Below are 16,863 nucleotides of genomic sequence, written 5' to 3' on the forward strand. Positions count from 1 at the left end.
CCAGTAACCTATGTAGCCGATGTGGAGAGAGAAAGAAATGAAAAAAAAAAGAGAAAGAGAGGTGGAGAGGAAAACACAGAGCGAGGAGGAAGAGAAAGAGGAAAAGTGGAGACAAGTAACGAGAGAAGAAAGATGAAGCGAATCCGACCGTGAAAACAAGAGGAGAGAGAAAAGGGTGAAGAATTGTATTTCTCACATCCAGGAGAACAAAACACCCGGCGTGGAGACGAGGAGCTGAAACAGGAGGAAGGTTTCCTCTTCCTCCTCCGATATGAAATAAATAAAGTAACGAGTTCAGAGAGGCAGAGAAACAAGGAGAGAAAAGACTCCTGGATTTCATTTCCTCTGACTGAGCTGCAGTCGCTCTCCACGACCTTTTAGTTGATCACGTTTTCAACATGGTGCTGGTTTCATCCTCTCTGCATGGTGTTTGAGCCTCACACTGACACACGAAGTTAACAGAGTCATTTAGATCAAATCATTCAGGTCTGATTGGCCGACGTGGTCGTGGTTTATCGAACACAGCAATGCTGCAGCGAAAGAAGAGACGTGAATGAATCTGAAAATGTCAACAACGCTTGTGTATTAGATGAGTTTGATGAGGTGAAACCAAGAAATCCCATAATGAGCCTCCGTAGCGTAGCTCTGAGCAGCTCACGGCTCTGCTCCGCCGTTCTAAAAATAGCTTGCACCGACAATTTTCACTGTCCTCCTCCCTCCCCTCCTGACCATGTGCGTTTGTTTTCAGTGAAGCGAGAAATCAATCCATGGAGCGATGTCTACTGGAGGTGTGCCTAAAAATCGATTCACATAAGAATCGCAATTCTCATTTAATACGATTCAGAATCGATATAAAATGTCCCAAAATCGATTTTAAAAAATAAAAAAAATGAAACAAATCTGCTGCTGTCGGCCTCCGTTTCCTTAGAATTTAAAAGGCAGCATGTTTAACTGCACTATATGTTTTTAAATAAAGAGGCACTTTTAATTTTGTTACTTAAGCAATATGTGATATTGCTTTTATGCAACAGTTTCAACAATTCCATCTAAGCATGGATAAATGTTTAAAACTCAATAAATGTGAAAAAGACACTTTAGTCATTCTGTCTTGTAAAGCAGACTGGAGTAGATCATGAGGATCCTTTCACACCGACAGACTGAAGCAGAAATCATTAGGAATCAAATCGCTTTGAATCGAAAAAATCGATTCTGAATCAAATCGTAGCCCCAAAAATCAGAATCGAATCGAATCGTGAGATAGTAAAAGATTCCCACCCCTAATGTCTACTGAGGTGGGTAACAAGAAGAGAGATTGCAGATTACGGGGCGTGGTTGTGAGATCTGGGACACCGGGTCAGAGGCTCTGATCTTAAAAGGTTTTTGTTTTTTTGGGCCAAGACGGCAGAGCGCCTCCATTCTCCCTGTAACAAGTCATTTAACCATCACAATAACTCTGAAGCTGTTTAATTAAAGGTAGAAGTCTGACATAGTTCCAGTTTAAGAGAAAGCAAAGAGGGAAAAAAACAAACAAATGTAGGCTTCATTTTAATTACATCTATTTCTATTGGAAATACTTTTTCTCCACCATTACACAGGTGTACCTACGCTCTCTGTCTGACTCTGATCTCTAACAGAGTGTGTGCCACAGTTTTACATTCAAAACACACTTCAACTGATACTGGCTTTTTCTCTGTGAATATTTCTCTAAAGTGGTGAAAACATGATTTTTGTGAATGGTCGCTCGTCCACACACACACACACACACACACACACACACACAACATATCGAATAACCTGAACTATCACTTCAACGTGTTTGTAGGACTGTGTCTCTCTGCCGCAGGAAGTTGGATCCACTCAGAGGAAAAGTGGAAAAGATGGATGAGGGAAGGAGGGAGGGAGGGAGGGAGGAAGCAGATGGAGGGAGAAGTGGTGTGAAAGTGTTGAAATGGAGAACGAGAGAGAGGAAAGAGAGAGAGAGAGCCATATGGTGATGATTCAGCATGGCAGCCTGACAACCTCTGGTTTAACCCCGTTTACACACACACACACACACACACACACACACACACACACACACACACACACACACACACACACACTCTGTGTAGACAGTAAACCATGCATGTAGTCTCTCTCAGAGCCCCAACACATGCTACAGTAAACGGGAACCATCCATCACAGCTGTAACTAGACAGCAGAGTGGGAGCCAAGATTTAAACCAATCATATCGCAGCGTGTGTGTGTGGTTGTGTGTGTGTGTGTGTGTATTTGTGTGTGTGTGGCGTCCACCTCGCCCAACCAAAACCAATCTAGAGTTCTTCCACATGGTTTAGATTGTCTTCGGCCTCATACAGACGTGTTTGTTCCAATAAACCCACAATGTCATTCACAAGGATGGAAAATGACATTCATGTGTTTATCTATGACATTTTCATTTCTCCTGTAAAATGTCAACCATATAATCTTTTTTTTTTTACACCTGGCGTTTCTTCTAATAACAGAAGGCTCTAATTTCCCAAATGATTTCCAAACCCATTCCTATCTCTTCTAAATTCTGTATCTTACGCCTCTACCCTGAAAATCTCTCCTTAAAATCGCTATGTATTGGGAAAATATCTCATGTCTTCCTATTAGTCATTGGTTTAAAGACTTATCATCGTGTCTAACTCATAGTATTAAACAGAAACTTTGTGAATTCTATGAAATCTGGGGCCTTTTCTTGCATTTTCTTGGAAGCGCTGTCCTTGTGAATCTCATCGCTCTACTGACTCTGTAATCGTCTGGGTGCTGTTGCTCTACTGTGCATTTTTCTTTCTGGTTATTCTTTTTTTTATGGTGTTGCACCGTGTGTTTGATTTTATGGCTCTATGTGTTCTTAATTTTTCTTTTATTCCATTTGTTCATTTATTTTTCCTGTTTTTTCTCTCTGTGGACCTTGATGGACGAGATCCTTGGTGGGTGGGTTGTTGAAGTTTGTGTTGTATATGTTAATGTACACTCTGTATAGCTTAAAGGGATAGTTCAACATTTAGTCAAATTGGCCCATTGCCATAATCCCTATAGTCATAGCAGTGGGTTTGTTTCCTTTAATTGTCAGTGCAAGCTATTTTTAGAACGGCGGAGCAGAGCCGTGAGCTGCTCAGAGCTACGCTACGGAGGCTCATTATGGGATTTCTTGGTTTCCCTCATCAAACTCATCAAATACACAATCCAACAACTCCACAACGCTCTGGTGGACAAGTTGTGACCTGCACATTCACCACGCTATGAGATAATAACAGACTCTTACGAGAGTGCCAAAATGTTTAACTATCCCTTTAATCAAAATGTCAATAAATATATGTTTAAAAAATAAAATAAATAACAGACTTGTCAGCATAGGGACCAGATGAAGCTGCTCTCTGAACAGATTCTCCTGTTGTGGTCCGCTGCAGCAGATATATAAACACATGTGAGTGTGTGTTGTGACCGACCTGGTCTGAGCAGCAGCTGTAGTTTTCCTCTCTGCAGCTCCAGACTGAGGCCGAGTCCTCCGTGTCCCACCGCGTGGAGCAGCATCCCAGAATTCCTCAGGGTTTTAAACTTCAGAGAGACGACCTCCCTGGACGTCCTCTTCGGGCCGGGGCTGAAGCTGAACACCAGACCGCCACCGCCAGCACCGCCAAAACTCACCACATCAGAGTCTGGAGAACAACAGAGGGAGAAAGAAATAAGGACTCAATCAATCAGGTGAAAAAAATATGTTTTAATCTTTGATTGTTGAGGAACGTTGTTAACTCATTGAGTGCCAGCCCTTTTAAAAAATGGTCAGTGCCGTGTGCCAGCGTTTCGGGGCATTTTGAGTAATATAACAAGACCCAGAGAATATTTTGTACTATGACTCTGAAAACACCGAACAGCTCAAAGGAAAGAGGAGACTCTCTATTTAACTAGGGAAAAAAACATTTGTTTGTACCTTGTTCCATTCTTGATTTATCTTAAGCTGAATAGAGCCTGGTTGCACCAAAAAGACCACTTTTTTTCTAGAAAGCTGAGAAAAATGCATTTTTGTGAATGAGAGTCTCTCAAGAAAAACAGTGATTTATCCGTTTTAATTTTGGCTTCAAAAACATGTAAGACATCTGAAAATTTCATTTCACATGTTTTTCCATAGACGTCAATTGCACTCATGAGTTAAAAGATGATAGAACAGAAAATACACAAACATTTCAGATGGTTTTTGTTTGTGTGTGTGTTTGTGTGTTTGTGTTTGTGTGTGCGTGTGTGTGTGTGTGTTACGGACAGTTGGATGGGAAATCTCTGAAGAACTGGATCTGTATTCTGTTCAGCACATTAAATAAAAATGTAATACCTTCGCTGTAACTGGGGATTTGTGGTGAGGTGAGGTGAGGTGAGGTGAGGTGAGCAGTGTGTGTGTGTGTGTGTGTGTGTGTGTGTGTGTGTGTGTGTGTGTGTGTGTGTGTGTGCATGTGTGCGTGTGTAAAGAAGAGATTAAGGGTAAAGACTTTCTGAACTTCCCGACTGTGAACCCTGAGAATCCTAAAAGACCAGCGAGTGACTTAAACATCGATTTAAATTTCTAAATGTACACAGAGCCTCACACAGGACACACACACACACACACACACACACACTCTCACTCACACACACACACACACACACACACACACACACACACACACACACACACACACACACACACCAGTCGATGTCACTGCACAGTGAAGTTCCTGCTGCCTGCAGATACTAAAGTCACAGCAAACTCTGCTGCTTTTCATCTTGCACTGTGTTCAAAGTCTGCACCTGGACCTGCACCTCCAATTTAAAGGGATAGTTCAACATTTTGGTTTGTTATCTTTAATTGTCGGTGCAAGCTATTTTTAGACCGGCGGAGCAGAGCCGTGAGCTGCTCAGAGCTACGCTACGGAGGCTCATGGGATTTCTTGGTTTCCCTCATCAAACTCATCAGATACACAATCCAACAACTCCACAACGCTCTGGTGGACAAGTTGTGACCTGCACATTCACTGTTGTGGAGTTGTTGGATTGTGTATTTGATGAGTTTGATGAGGGAAACCAAGAAATCCCATGATCCTCCGTAGCGTAGCTCTGAGCAGCTCACGGCTCTGCTCCACCGTTCTAAAAATAGCTTGCACCGACAATTAAAGGTAACGAACCTACTGCTATGACTATAGGGATTATGGCAATGGGTAAATTTGCCAAAATGTTGAACTATCCCTTTAAGGTCTGGTTTTAAGGGTTAAAAAAAGCACTTCCCTTTGCTCTTAAAAGAATTTGGGACACCTTACTGTACCTTTATGTACACGAGAAGTGTTAGCCAGGGTAAAAAATTGAGTGGAAGTGGTTAAAATGGGACTGGACCTAAAAGTTTGTATCTGTCAACATCTCTTCTATCGACATAACAAAGAAATCTTGTTCATTTACGAAAGTGTCAAGTATATTTTCAGACATATTTCAACATATTTCTTTAGTTTTATACTTGTATTGACAGTCTTATTGAACATTATGGCAGCACTTGGTTACAGTCACTTGAAACCAAACTATGATGTTTCTCTGACCATCACACACGTGCTTGTCTTGTCTAAACAAACTGAGAAACGTGTTGAAGCGTCCTCATCTCTGTGCAGCCTCGTCATCCAACATTAAATTCAAAATCACTGCACTTGAACATAATTGGCTTTCAGCATCATCATCATCATCTCATCTTGTCCCATCATGCTGTAAAACCATTCATATAATTGTGAGTGAACAATCTTTCACATGCGTCACAGTATACGTCCTTCCATATGTTCCTGCCATTTATCTGTGATGCATCCGGTGTGAAATGGCTTTTAATCTTCACTCAACACGGCTGACGGCTGACAGATGATGTGATGTGTTAAGTTTTGTCACAGTGAGGAAAATAAATATAAATAAAAAATCTATTGTGAAACATTGAACAAAAAAAGAAGGTGAAGGAGTTAAACATATATGTTTGCTTGAGCCACACTGAGTGATCATTGTGTTGATGTCAAGAGTTAATACGGTAAATCTGCTGTAAATGGAAACGCAACCAATTAAACGACTCACAACAATGTGTTTTCTGATTTAAGGGGGAAAGAAAGGTGTGAAACTTAGTTGTAAGTGTTGATTACGGAGGTGGGAATTAAAACGTAGAGAAGATGATGACAGTTGGCAGGACGCCTTTTGTGTTTCCTGATGTATGAAAATATGAAATACACACAATAACAAAAATGAAACCGCTGAGAAAAAGGTGTGACAGATGACATGTTGGTGTAACGATGCAGGAACAGGCTGTAAACAGACGGAGATGGAGCCAATTAAAACTCAGCGCAGTGGTAATGTAAACAGAGATGAACTAACTTTCCCTTCAATTGATAAAATCATTAAAAAACAACAACTATGGCTGTGTCCGAAATCACCCCCTACTCACTATATAGTGACCAGGCCATGTTTTAGTGTTGCTGAATGTTTAGTGATTATTAATGTTCACTATATAGTGACTGAATCTATCCCACAATTCACCGCCAAATGTAGTGAACATCCGATGGTCACTAACCGGAGCAAGATATCCCATCATGCATTGCGGTCACTACCAAATAAATGCAGTAGTGACCGGTGTAGCTACCAAATAAATGAAGTAGTGACCGGTGTAGCTACCAAATAAATGAAGTAGTGACCGGTGTGGCTACCAAATAAATGAAGTAGTGACCGGTGTAGCTACCAAATAAATGAAGTAGTGACCGGTGTGGCTACCAAATAAATGAAGTAGTGACCGGTGTAGCTACCAAATAAATGAAGTAGCGACCGGTGTAGCTACCAAATAAATGCAGTAGTGACCGGTGTAGCTACCAAATAAATGAAGTAGCGACCGGTGTAGCTACCAAATAAATGCAGTAGCGACCGGTGTAGCTACCAAATAAATGAAGTAGTGACCGGTGTAGCTACCAAATAAATGAAGTAGTGACCGGTGTGGCTACCAAATAAATGAAGTAGTGACCGGTGTAGCTACCAAATAAATGAAGTAGTGACCGGTGTAGCTACCAAATAAATGCAGTAGTGACCGTGTAGCTACCAATAAATGCAGTTGTAGCTACCAAATAAATGCAGTAGTGACCGGTGTAGCTACCAAATAAATGAAGTAGTGACCGGTGTAGCTACCAAATAAATGCAGTAGTGACCGGTGTAGCTACCAAATAAATGCAGTAGTGACCGGAGTAGCTACCAAATAAATGAAGTAGTGATGTAGCTACCAAATAAATGAAGTAGTGATGTAGCTACCAAATAAATGCAGTAGTGCAGCAGCCTCAATAAATGTGTTCAGGCTGCCAGAGTTGTCCGGTCGCGGCTTCCACAGACTCCCACAACAAACGTCAGAGCAAATTTCCTAACAAGCGTTATAAACTGACCACAGACTCTGGATAGCGAGGCTAATTTCTGTTAGCGCGTCTATGGTGTTTTACATTAACGTTAGCATTAAGCTAGCGGACATTATGCTTAGTTGTGACACTGGCTGTGTGTGTTTTGAATGTTGTTTCAAACTATGTGGGTTTGATTGAACATCTTTGATGCTTAAATATATATGTAGCCGATGTCATATCTGGCCCTCTGCGCTGTGTTTCTCACGGCCTGCCCTAGGTGGGGTTCGATCCCACGACTTCCCGCACCGGAGGCGACGATGCTAACCTCTTCGCCAAGAGGTTGACAACCACTTGGCGGGTTGGTTAGCACGTCCTTTATGGGTGGAGTGAGTGCACATCCGTTACATATATATTACCGCTTTATATATTGCTTTACTCCTCTACACCGGCCGTTACCATGGTTGTATCCATGGTACCTGCACCGGCCGTTACCATGGTTGTATCCATGGTACCTGCACCGGCCGTTACAATCGCGGTCGGAACGTTTTAATTACGCGACGTAATACGTCATTAACTGTGCGGCGGAGTAGTGTCCGAAAGTGTTTTTTTATTTGACCAGTGAGTCACTATATTGAATTCACTACATAGGGAGTAGGGAGGAGGGAGGAGGGAGGGATGACTCACTATAAGGACATCCGTAGGTCTCCAGTCGCAGTCCGATCCGCCCGCTGGGGTTCCAGTCCAGAGGGAGGAGGCGGAGGAAGCGAGCGATGGCCGGCTGCTGCAGTTTGTACTGAACCACGCTGTCTGCATTGCTGTTACCTGGAAAAGACTGAAAACACACACACAAGGACTGGTCACTACTTAGTTCCTCCTAGGGATGAACCCAATCCTTATTTTTGTGGTTCTTTTTTTTTTTCTTCTTTTTTTTTGCATTTGAACAGAAACCTCAAAACATCACCGAACGTTTAAAGGGATAGTTCAACATTTAGTAGGTTTGTTACCTTTAATTGTCGGTGCAAGCTGTTTTTAGAATGGCGGAGCAGAGCCGTGAGCTGCTCAGAGCTACGCTACGGAGGCTCATTATGGGATTTCTTGGTTTCCCTCATCAAACTCATCAAATACACAATCCAACAACTCCACAACGCTCTGGTGGACAAGTTGTGACCTGCACATTCACCACGCTATGAGATAATAACACAACGTTACCACACAGAGTTGTTTTAGAGGGAAATACAGAGACTGCTTTTTGAAAAAACTGCCCCTGAAGGCAACGTGCATCAGCGGTTTTGCATGAATTTCACTCTAAAACAACTCTGTCTGAGCAGCTCGCGGCAGCGCGCCGGAGTTCTAGAAATAGCTTGCACCGACAATTAAAGGTAACGAACCTACTGCTATGACTATAGGGATTATGGCAATGGGCCAATTTGCCAAAATGTTGAACTATCCCTTTAAGCTTCAGGTCATTCAGGATTCAGACTTCAGTATTTTTTTCTCATACAAAGCAAGAAAGAAAAGAAAAAAAAAAGTGAAATTATTTCCACAGAGCAGAGAAAATATCTGCCTGTAAGTATTATTGGATGTGTTGCTCATGTTACCGCAAAAACAATTCTAATTTCTGTCAGCCTGTTTTCCATTGTGTTGCATTGCATCAAGCTAGAGGACAAGCGAAGGGTTCGGTTTGATGTTCTGAGGTTCGACGGAAACTGAACTGCATCAAAAAGCCCAAAAATTGGCTGAATCCGAAACCGAATCCTGGATTCTGTACAATCCCTACTTCCTCCTCACTTTCATCTTCGGTCCAGTGTCTCAAAAATCTTTTGATACGGATGCTTCACTTCCTGTTCAACATCCATGTTTATATTTGACAAAGAATACACACGTTTATCTTCTTGAACAGGTCTAATAATAGGTGATCATTAAGTGTTGGATCAGACTGACACAGCGTGGCGATAAAGCACCACACTGTTTTCATAACGTACAGTCAGAAATACCCCTGATGAGCAATAAACTGTTTACATGATCTGGAGGATGAACCTCTCTCTCTCTCTGACTCTGGGCCCAACGTCTGATGGATCGCGCCTCTCATCTCTCTCCATCTCTCCCATCTGGCCATCTATCCTAATTACATCCCTCCCTCCACGCTGACATGCAGGTCAACCGGCTCTCCCACTGCTCAATAAAAGCTTAGACACATAATTAACTTATTAATTCCTCTGGAGTCATGAAAGAGAGACAGAGAGTTGAGCTGGATCTGCTCGTATGATGAAAAGAGACACTTGTGATAACTGTGTGTGGACATGGCTTTCTATATTTGTGCAGCAGTGAAGCTTTTTCTGTAATATCTGAACGTTTTAGAGGTAAATTCATGCAAAACCACTGATGCACGTTGCCTTCAGGGACAGTTTTTCATCAACAGTCTCTGTGTTTCCCTCTAAAACAACTCTGTGTGGTAACGTTGTGTTATTATCTCATAGCGTGGTGAATGTGCAGCTCACAACTTGTCCACCAGAGCGTTGTGGAGTTGTTGGATTGTGTATCTGATGAGTTTGATGAGGGAAACCAAGAAATCCCATAATGAGCCTCCGTAGCGTAGCTCTGAGCAGCTCACGGCTCTGCTCCACCGTTCTAGAAATAGCTTGCACCGATAATTAAAGGTAACAAACCTACTGCTAAAACCATAGGGATTATGGCAATGGGCCAATTTGCCAAAATGTTGAACTATCCCTTTAAGTGTAAATAAAACCCTTTTTTGTTCATTCACTTTATCTGCCTGAGTCTGCTTTTGCATCCGCCCCCCAACCTGACAGAGATCCTGCTATAGCTGTGAAGAAAGACCCCTCATAATAAAGCTGACACTGAACCGTAACAGTAAATATCCTTTGACTATTCTTTAATAAACAAAATAACTTTAATTACGACACATAAACAGAAAAAAGAACCAATGGAAGCTGAATTACTTTTTTTTTTCTTATTTCTACTCATTTCCTTTTTTTTCATAATGAGTTTTGGGGGTGGATTGTTATTTTAAGTTAGAGTGACACTGAGAGAAGAGAGAAGAAGGGGTTGGTCTGGTCACTGCACTCATTTCATTTCCAGTCATTTCTTTACACAAAACATTGAAAGAGAATGAGTTCAAAGTGAAGCTGCAGTGATACAGTGACATTATCCCCTGTCAGAGTTTAACAGAAGAGAAACAAAGGAAAAGAAGAAATAAAATCTTAATTCCCCCTCACTGGTTTCCAGCCCAGTCAGCTGACAGCAGAGGACCAGCATGTTGTGGTTGATCTCCTCTCCTCTCTCTCTGAGCTGGCTAACACACACACAGGAGTTCATAAGCACTTTGACATGTGAGTGGGATTGTGCAGAGTTGATGTAAAGTGTCACATCAACATGTTTTTAAGCCGTGAGAAGTCGCTCTCTGCTCCGACAGAGAAGACCCTCAGAGCTGAGATTACAGTAACTGGCTTCTCTTCACACCAGGAAATTGCCTCGTATCAAAAAAAAGAAAAGCTCCTCTCTGAACTCACGAGGTTTCACTCTGGATGTGTCCACGCTCACTCTGGGTCAAAATAACATGTTTATTTTTTTTTCTTTGCATGTTTTGGTTGTGGACAGGTAAGAAACGTCTCTATAGTCCTCTCTCTTTCACCCCTCCCGGTCTCTCTCCAGCTGTCCATTCAAAATAAATGCATAAACTCCAAAAAATACTGAAAAAAAAAGAAACCAAATTACCGAGCCATGAGCCGGTGGTGGATGAAACCCGACAATAAACTTGCAAGAGATCACAACTTCTAATTATTAACTAACCAAATATCACATAATATAATAGTAATAAGATATAACATGTAAGTTGATGCTAAGAAACAATCTCAACATTTTGTAATGTCACCTCTAATTGACCCTTCGCCAACTCCTCCCACAAACGGCTATTGTCCAATCCTACGTTAGCAACCGTAACTATAGGCCTGGCAAGCTTTCAGCAGTGAGTCATTACGTTTGCTTTTGTGGACACATTTTGAGACTAGGACGAAAAACATTTGTTTGTAGAGAAGGATGTTGTTGTTGCTGCTGCTACTACGGCGGTGGCGGCGGCAGCAGCAGTATAGAGATGTTCAGATACGAGCAGACTTTTTTTTCGACCTGAGCAAGTGTAAATATGGGGATAACCATATGTTCACCTCCGAAATGACAGCTGTACTTTTAGGGCTTTTACCTGGGCTGTTAGGCGAGGGATCTGGGGCAGGGACTGCTTTCACTGACTGATACAGCGCTGGGAGAAAAAAAACAGCAGCGAAAGCTGTATGTGGTTCACAATCGCCCAAAAACTTGCAGTTTGACAACGTTTCATGACCAGTGAGATGACGTAAGTCTTGGTGGGTTGATAGACGGTAAAATGACCAGCCCTTACTGCTGCTCTGTACATTGTCCAGTCGTGTCGTAGAACAGATGTTTTATCCTCCTGCGCGAGTCACGTCACTGAAAACTATGAATGATCTGTGTGACTTCTTCTCTCTATTATCTCAGAACAATTTGCTGATATTTCCTTTGAAATCGATACCAAATATTGCCAGGAGCATGGCTGGGAGTGAAAGCTTGCCCGCCGTAGCAACAGTAACCAAGGGGGGCGGGGCTTACGCGAAAGGTCAATTGGACAGCTGAGGCTAACGAGCCATAGCAGTGTCTGTCAGCGGGGTGTAACAGTGCTATGACTTAAATACTGATGTTGGCATGTTCTGTTTTTACTGAGTCTGTCCCTCTCTTTCCGATTCATATTAAAAATACAAATCATTAAATGTGCTATTGACAAAGTTAACCATGAAGAAGACAGAGTGATTGAAGACGTTAGCAGAGGAGGAGGACGTCCAGTCTGAGGGTTACTGTCGGCTGCTCTGTGTCTGTCAACAGCAGCAGAAGAGGTTTTGGCAACAGGTCCAACAGAGTCAGCAGAGCTCTTTCATGTGTTCATACATTATTAATGAAGAGTCAAAGGCTCCTGATGGCTGTGATTATCTCTGCAGGACGGGCTGATCCCTGCAGATCAGTAGTAAATATGACTGTAATAGTCCAGGAGAATGAACTGTAATGAACCTGAGTGATGTCTGGTCTCACACTTCTCTCCTTTTACTGTTTCACTTTTATTTAATAGTTCAAATAAAAGCATTTCTACTGTCGTCTGACGAGGCTCTGACTTCATGTGTCCTGATGTTACAGATAATTTACACCTTCAGTGTCCTGTCAGTGCTAAGGTGAATAAAGAGACAGTAGTCTGTATTATAGCTCTGTAATAATGACAGAAACACATAGGTGTTTGTACATCCTGTATTTTGCAGACTTAACTTCATGCTGCTTTCCAGAGACAGACGAGAACATGAGAACTGTGTTCACTGTAGTGGAACTCAAATAGAGCGTACAGTATACTCCCAAGAGAAAAGTCTCCTTCCTCTACATATGTTCATATGGAGTTATTTATTTATATGAATCTACTGTAAACTTCTCTGAGTAAACACTTTGCAATAGCATCTGATTTCCTGCTTAATAAAACAAATACATAACATAATACGTAAGTACTCTCTTTTTTTAGTTGAAAAAGGTCTTACTGCACACTAACCCTAACCCAGTTACAGTTTTTGCCGATTGCTTACACACTTTTTGCAAATGCTTCTGAAGAAGACGGAGGGATTTGTCTTTTTCTACCCATGTCTTGTATATAAGAACCTTTTGCAACTATTAGAATATCACTCTCTGTTGTTTTTGAACAAACTCAGTTCTGGACTGTGTTTAGAAAGACAGACAGTGCAAAGAAATAAAATGAAATGTATTACTAAAATGCAGCCTAATAATTTATCCCAAGGAAACGACAGCAGGCGACCTCAAGCAGCGGAAATACGGCTGTTAAACAGACACTTTTTCCATCTGACTTTGGTTTTTATCGCAGCTCAGTTTTAATAATATTTATTTCTCCTACTAACAGCACTCACCCCTAAACTGTCCTCCTGTCTGTACTGTCTCCAGTTGTGTCCCGTGTCGCTGAACATCAGCAGGTACGACGACAGCCAATCAGAGCTGCCGTAGCGGCCCTGGGTGGCCACGGCGGTGATCTTGGTTCGCTCGCCCAGGTCGACGTCCAACCACTGATACCGGTCTGAGCTGAGAGGAGACCAACCTCCAGCTCCTGCAGAGAGACAGGAAGTTAAAGAAAGAAAGGGTTAAAATTAGGGGTGGGCATTGCCAAGGACCTCACGATACGATACGCATCACGATACTTGAGTCACGATACGATACGATATTGCGATATCCAAATTTTGCGATATATTGCGATATTCTACATAGTTCACTTAAAAATGTAAAAGGCATTATGCATCTTAAAATCCGAGTTGTATGTACATCAGATGATAGTGATAATTTATGGGACAAACTGAGTCAAAACAATGTAATTCAAATTATCCATGCCATTTTATACAAGTGCACAACACACACTGTCTGAGGCAGCAGTACAGTGACACCTCGCGGAGCAGAGGTGGGGAAGTCGGACTGGATTTACGTCTGAAACATGATTTATTATTTGAAAAAATATCAATATTGAGGGGCGTCGAGTGGAGCAGGAGGTTGAGCAGGTGCCCCATGTAGAGGCTACAGTCCTCAATCCCCCTCTCTCTGTCTCTCTCAACTATACTATCAATAAAAGCATCAAAAGCCAAAAAATATATATATATAAAAAAAAATCGATATTTAAATATTGAATATCGATATCGCATATAAAGTATCGCGATATATTGCCATATCGATATATTGCCCACCCCTAGTTAAAATGACATCGAAGTTTTTAATGTCACAATAAGTGTGTGTGTGTTTGAATTGAATGCACAACCTTAAGTCTTTACTAATATCACATTTTGTTTGTTTGTTGTGTAATTTGTCCTTCAAATAGTTGTTATATCATATAGAAAAGTGACTGTAAAGAATCCGAGGCAGTCAGATCTCTCCTGTGTTAAACTGAACCGTCATTTCAGACACAGAGCATGAGGAGGAATTTCCATCATGAGTCCATTGAATAATAATAAAAAAAAAAACATTCAAAAGAATGTCAACCAACATTCACCAAATCTGAACAGTTTTGCCTCCAAAACTTTTCATACTTTGTTGTCAGACTTTCATTTTATTTTGCATGCAGTGATGTTGAGCCGACAGTCTGGATGAGCAACTTTCTTTGTGTGACCTCGTTACGTAACCTTCACACCACACCACACAGAAATGACCTGCACAATGAGATGCAGTGGTACAACTTTCTCTCTACACATTCAAAATGTATGAATGGGATTAAGATTAAATAAAATAACAATAAAAAAGGGGCGGTTAAATGGAACAATCAATTTTAAGTGATGTTTAATGACCTTTGTCACTGTCAATAAAACATACAGGTGGCTTGGATTGTAAAAGTCATCCTGCAGCTCTGATGGTCTGATGAAAGTCTATCAGTGTATCAGATAGTAACTCATTAGTATCATTAGTTTGCATTATGTTCGGTTAAGAGCGAAAACTGGATGAAATTTAACCTGACGATGAAAGGTCCACAAGTGTCACCGTCAGTGCATCAAGTTCACAGGTTAGTGAACTGATCAGTTTCTGCTCTTTGGCATCCGTGTTGAAATGTTTTGTCAGTTTTAGTCTTTAACATCGTGCCACCTTATCATTATTATTATTTCCCTAACAAAACATGAATGAGAGACCCATGCATTGTTCAGCTGAACATCACCGTTTCCATCCTTCTCCAAATATAGCATTACTAAGAGGCTGTGGCCTGAGCTATTGATCAGTTTTACAGTTTGCCTGCAAGTCTGCACCCCTCTGCTATATAAAATATCATCAATGAGAGGTTTGCGGTGCCAAGCATTGATTGGTTTTACAGTGGCCCGGCGGGTTCCTTCTCCATGTTACATATCAACACTAAAGAGCCGTGTTGTATCGTATCGACCGGTTGTGTACACCGAGCCAATAAGATGAGGAAAATAAAAAGAGACGTGTAAATATGTTGGTTAGTTTAAATAAAAATTCAGTTTCTTAATAGATCGCTGACATGGCCTTTGTGTAGCTTTCTATAGTTTGGCCTTATAGCTTGTGGAGGAAGTTATTGATTAACCATCTGCTCTAAAAATGAGTATATATATATATATATATATATATTATTTATATATATATATATATATATATATATATATTATTATTTATTTTTTTTCACAGATCTTTCAGTCAACTTCTGTTCTTTCCAAAAATACTAAATATTGTATGTTGGGGGGGGGTTAATATTTTTATTAGCAATTAAAAAAAAAAAAAGACAGAAAATTGCTGATTTTCAATATAAACAATGATCGGAGGCGAAATATTTTTAACGTGGTATCAATCAGACCCTAGGATATGTCAAAGATTAATAACAAAACTGATTCTGATGCATTATTAGTTTTTTGTAGGTTCAGTTTTTCCAAAATTCCACCCCCTAGAGGCCATAGACTTCCATTGAAACCACTTTTTTTTGATCACACTCATTGCAGGGCTGTAAAAGTAAAAACATTTTTTTTTTTTAAATTGCAAACTCAGTGGCTTCTCCTCTTCAGAAGAGAAGAGCCAGAGAGCCAGACTCTCACTCTCTCTCTCTTTCAGTTTGCATGTGTGTGGGAAAGTGCTTCGTCAGGCCGAAGCGACGCCTCAGAGCTCCAACACCAGATGGACTCTAGTGTAGAACACCTATATCCCACTGAGCTCACACAGCATAAACACACACAACCGCCCATATTGAGCAAAATACTGGACACTGATAGGCCCATTGTAAAACATTTTCAAAAAAAAAGTGTGTAAATACCATTTGTCCTCGTGTTACCATCCTGCTGTTCGCTTTAGGTTTTCCCAGCGGGAGGCTCACATTCTGAGGCAAAGCAGCAAACAGAGTTTATCATCATAAGCCTCCAGGTGCTCGCTTGCTCCACTTTGGTCTAAAGGCTGGAGTCACGACTTGAAGCCCGTCGGGTCCAGAAAACCTTTTTTTCCGGCTGTCAGACATTTTTCTGCGTCGCTTTGTGAGGTCGAGCGGTTTCGGCACACAACAACAACACAACAGCTGGTTCCACGTGTGGCCCTGTACACAGTAACAAACAGGGGAATCGCCGGGGAACCTGGCAGCAGCTCTTTCAGCGAATGCACTGAACATTGATCAACTGTTAAATTGAATGTTTCACCTTCAAGCTCGGCCGAGTCTTCGCCACGATGCTCGAGTTGTATGCAAAGACGCAGCGCGGCCACTGAAGCAGTCAGAGCACACACACACATCAGCCGCTGACTCCCCCGACCTGAAGGAAGCTAAAGCCGTGTTCTACAGCTGTGGACCAGAGGGGCTGACACTCACGCAACAGAGGTTCTGGTCTGATGGATGAAGCTGCTGCGAAGAAGGAGATGCAGCACTGAGGAAACCAAACTGGACTAGAGT

The 16,863-nt window shown here is 41.6% G+C and overlaps 1 protein-coding gene across 1 annotated transcript in view; it reads right to left on the reverse strand.

Moving 5' to 3' along the window:
* The window catches only part of LOC146970109 (contactin-associated protein-like 4), a 137,067-nt gene that overhangs the window by 120,030 nt on the left and 174 nt on the right, over nt 1-16,863 (reverse strand). The window contains exons 2-4 of the mRNA XM_085804619.1: nt 13,367-13,560; nt 8,070-8,217; nt 3,477-3,686 (exon numbers count right to left, since the gene is read on the reverse strand). Of these exons, the coding sequence (XP_085660745.1) occupies nt 3,477-3,686; nt 8,070-8,217; nt 13,367-13,560 (552 nt within the window). The remainder of the gene's footprint in view (nt 1-3,476; nt 3,687-8,069; nt 8,218-13,366; nt 13,561-16,863) is intronic.

This window comes from Trachurus japonicus, chromosome 17 (genome assembly GCF_045865225.1).
Source record: "Trachurus japonicus isolate A0001 chromosome 17, Traja_1.0".
Lineage (NCBI taxonomy): Eukaryota > Metazoa > Chordata > Actinopteri > Carangiformes > Carangidae > Trachurus > Trachurus japonicus.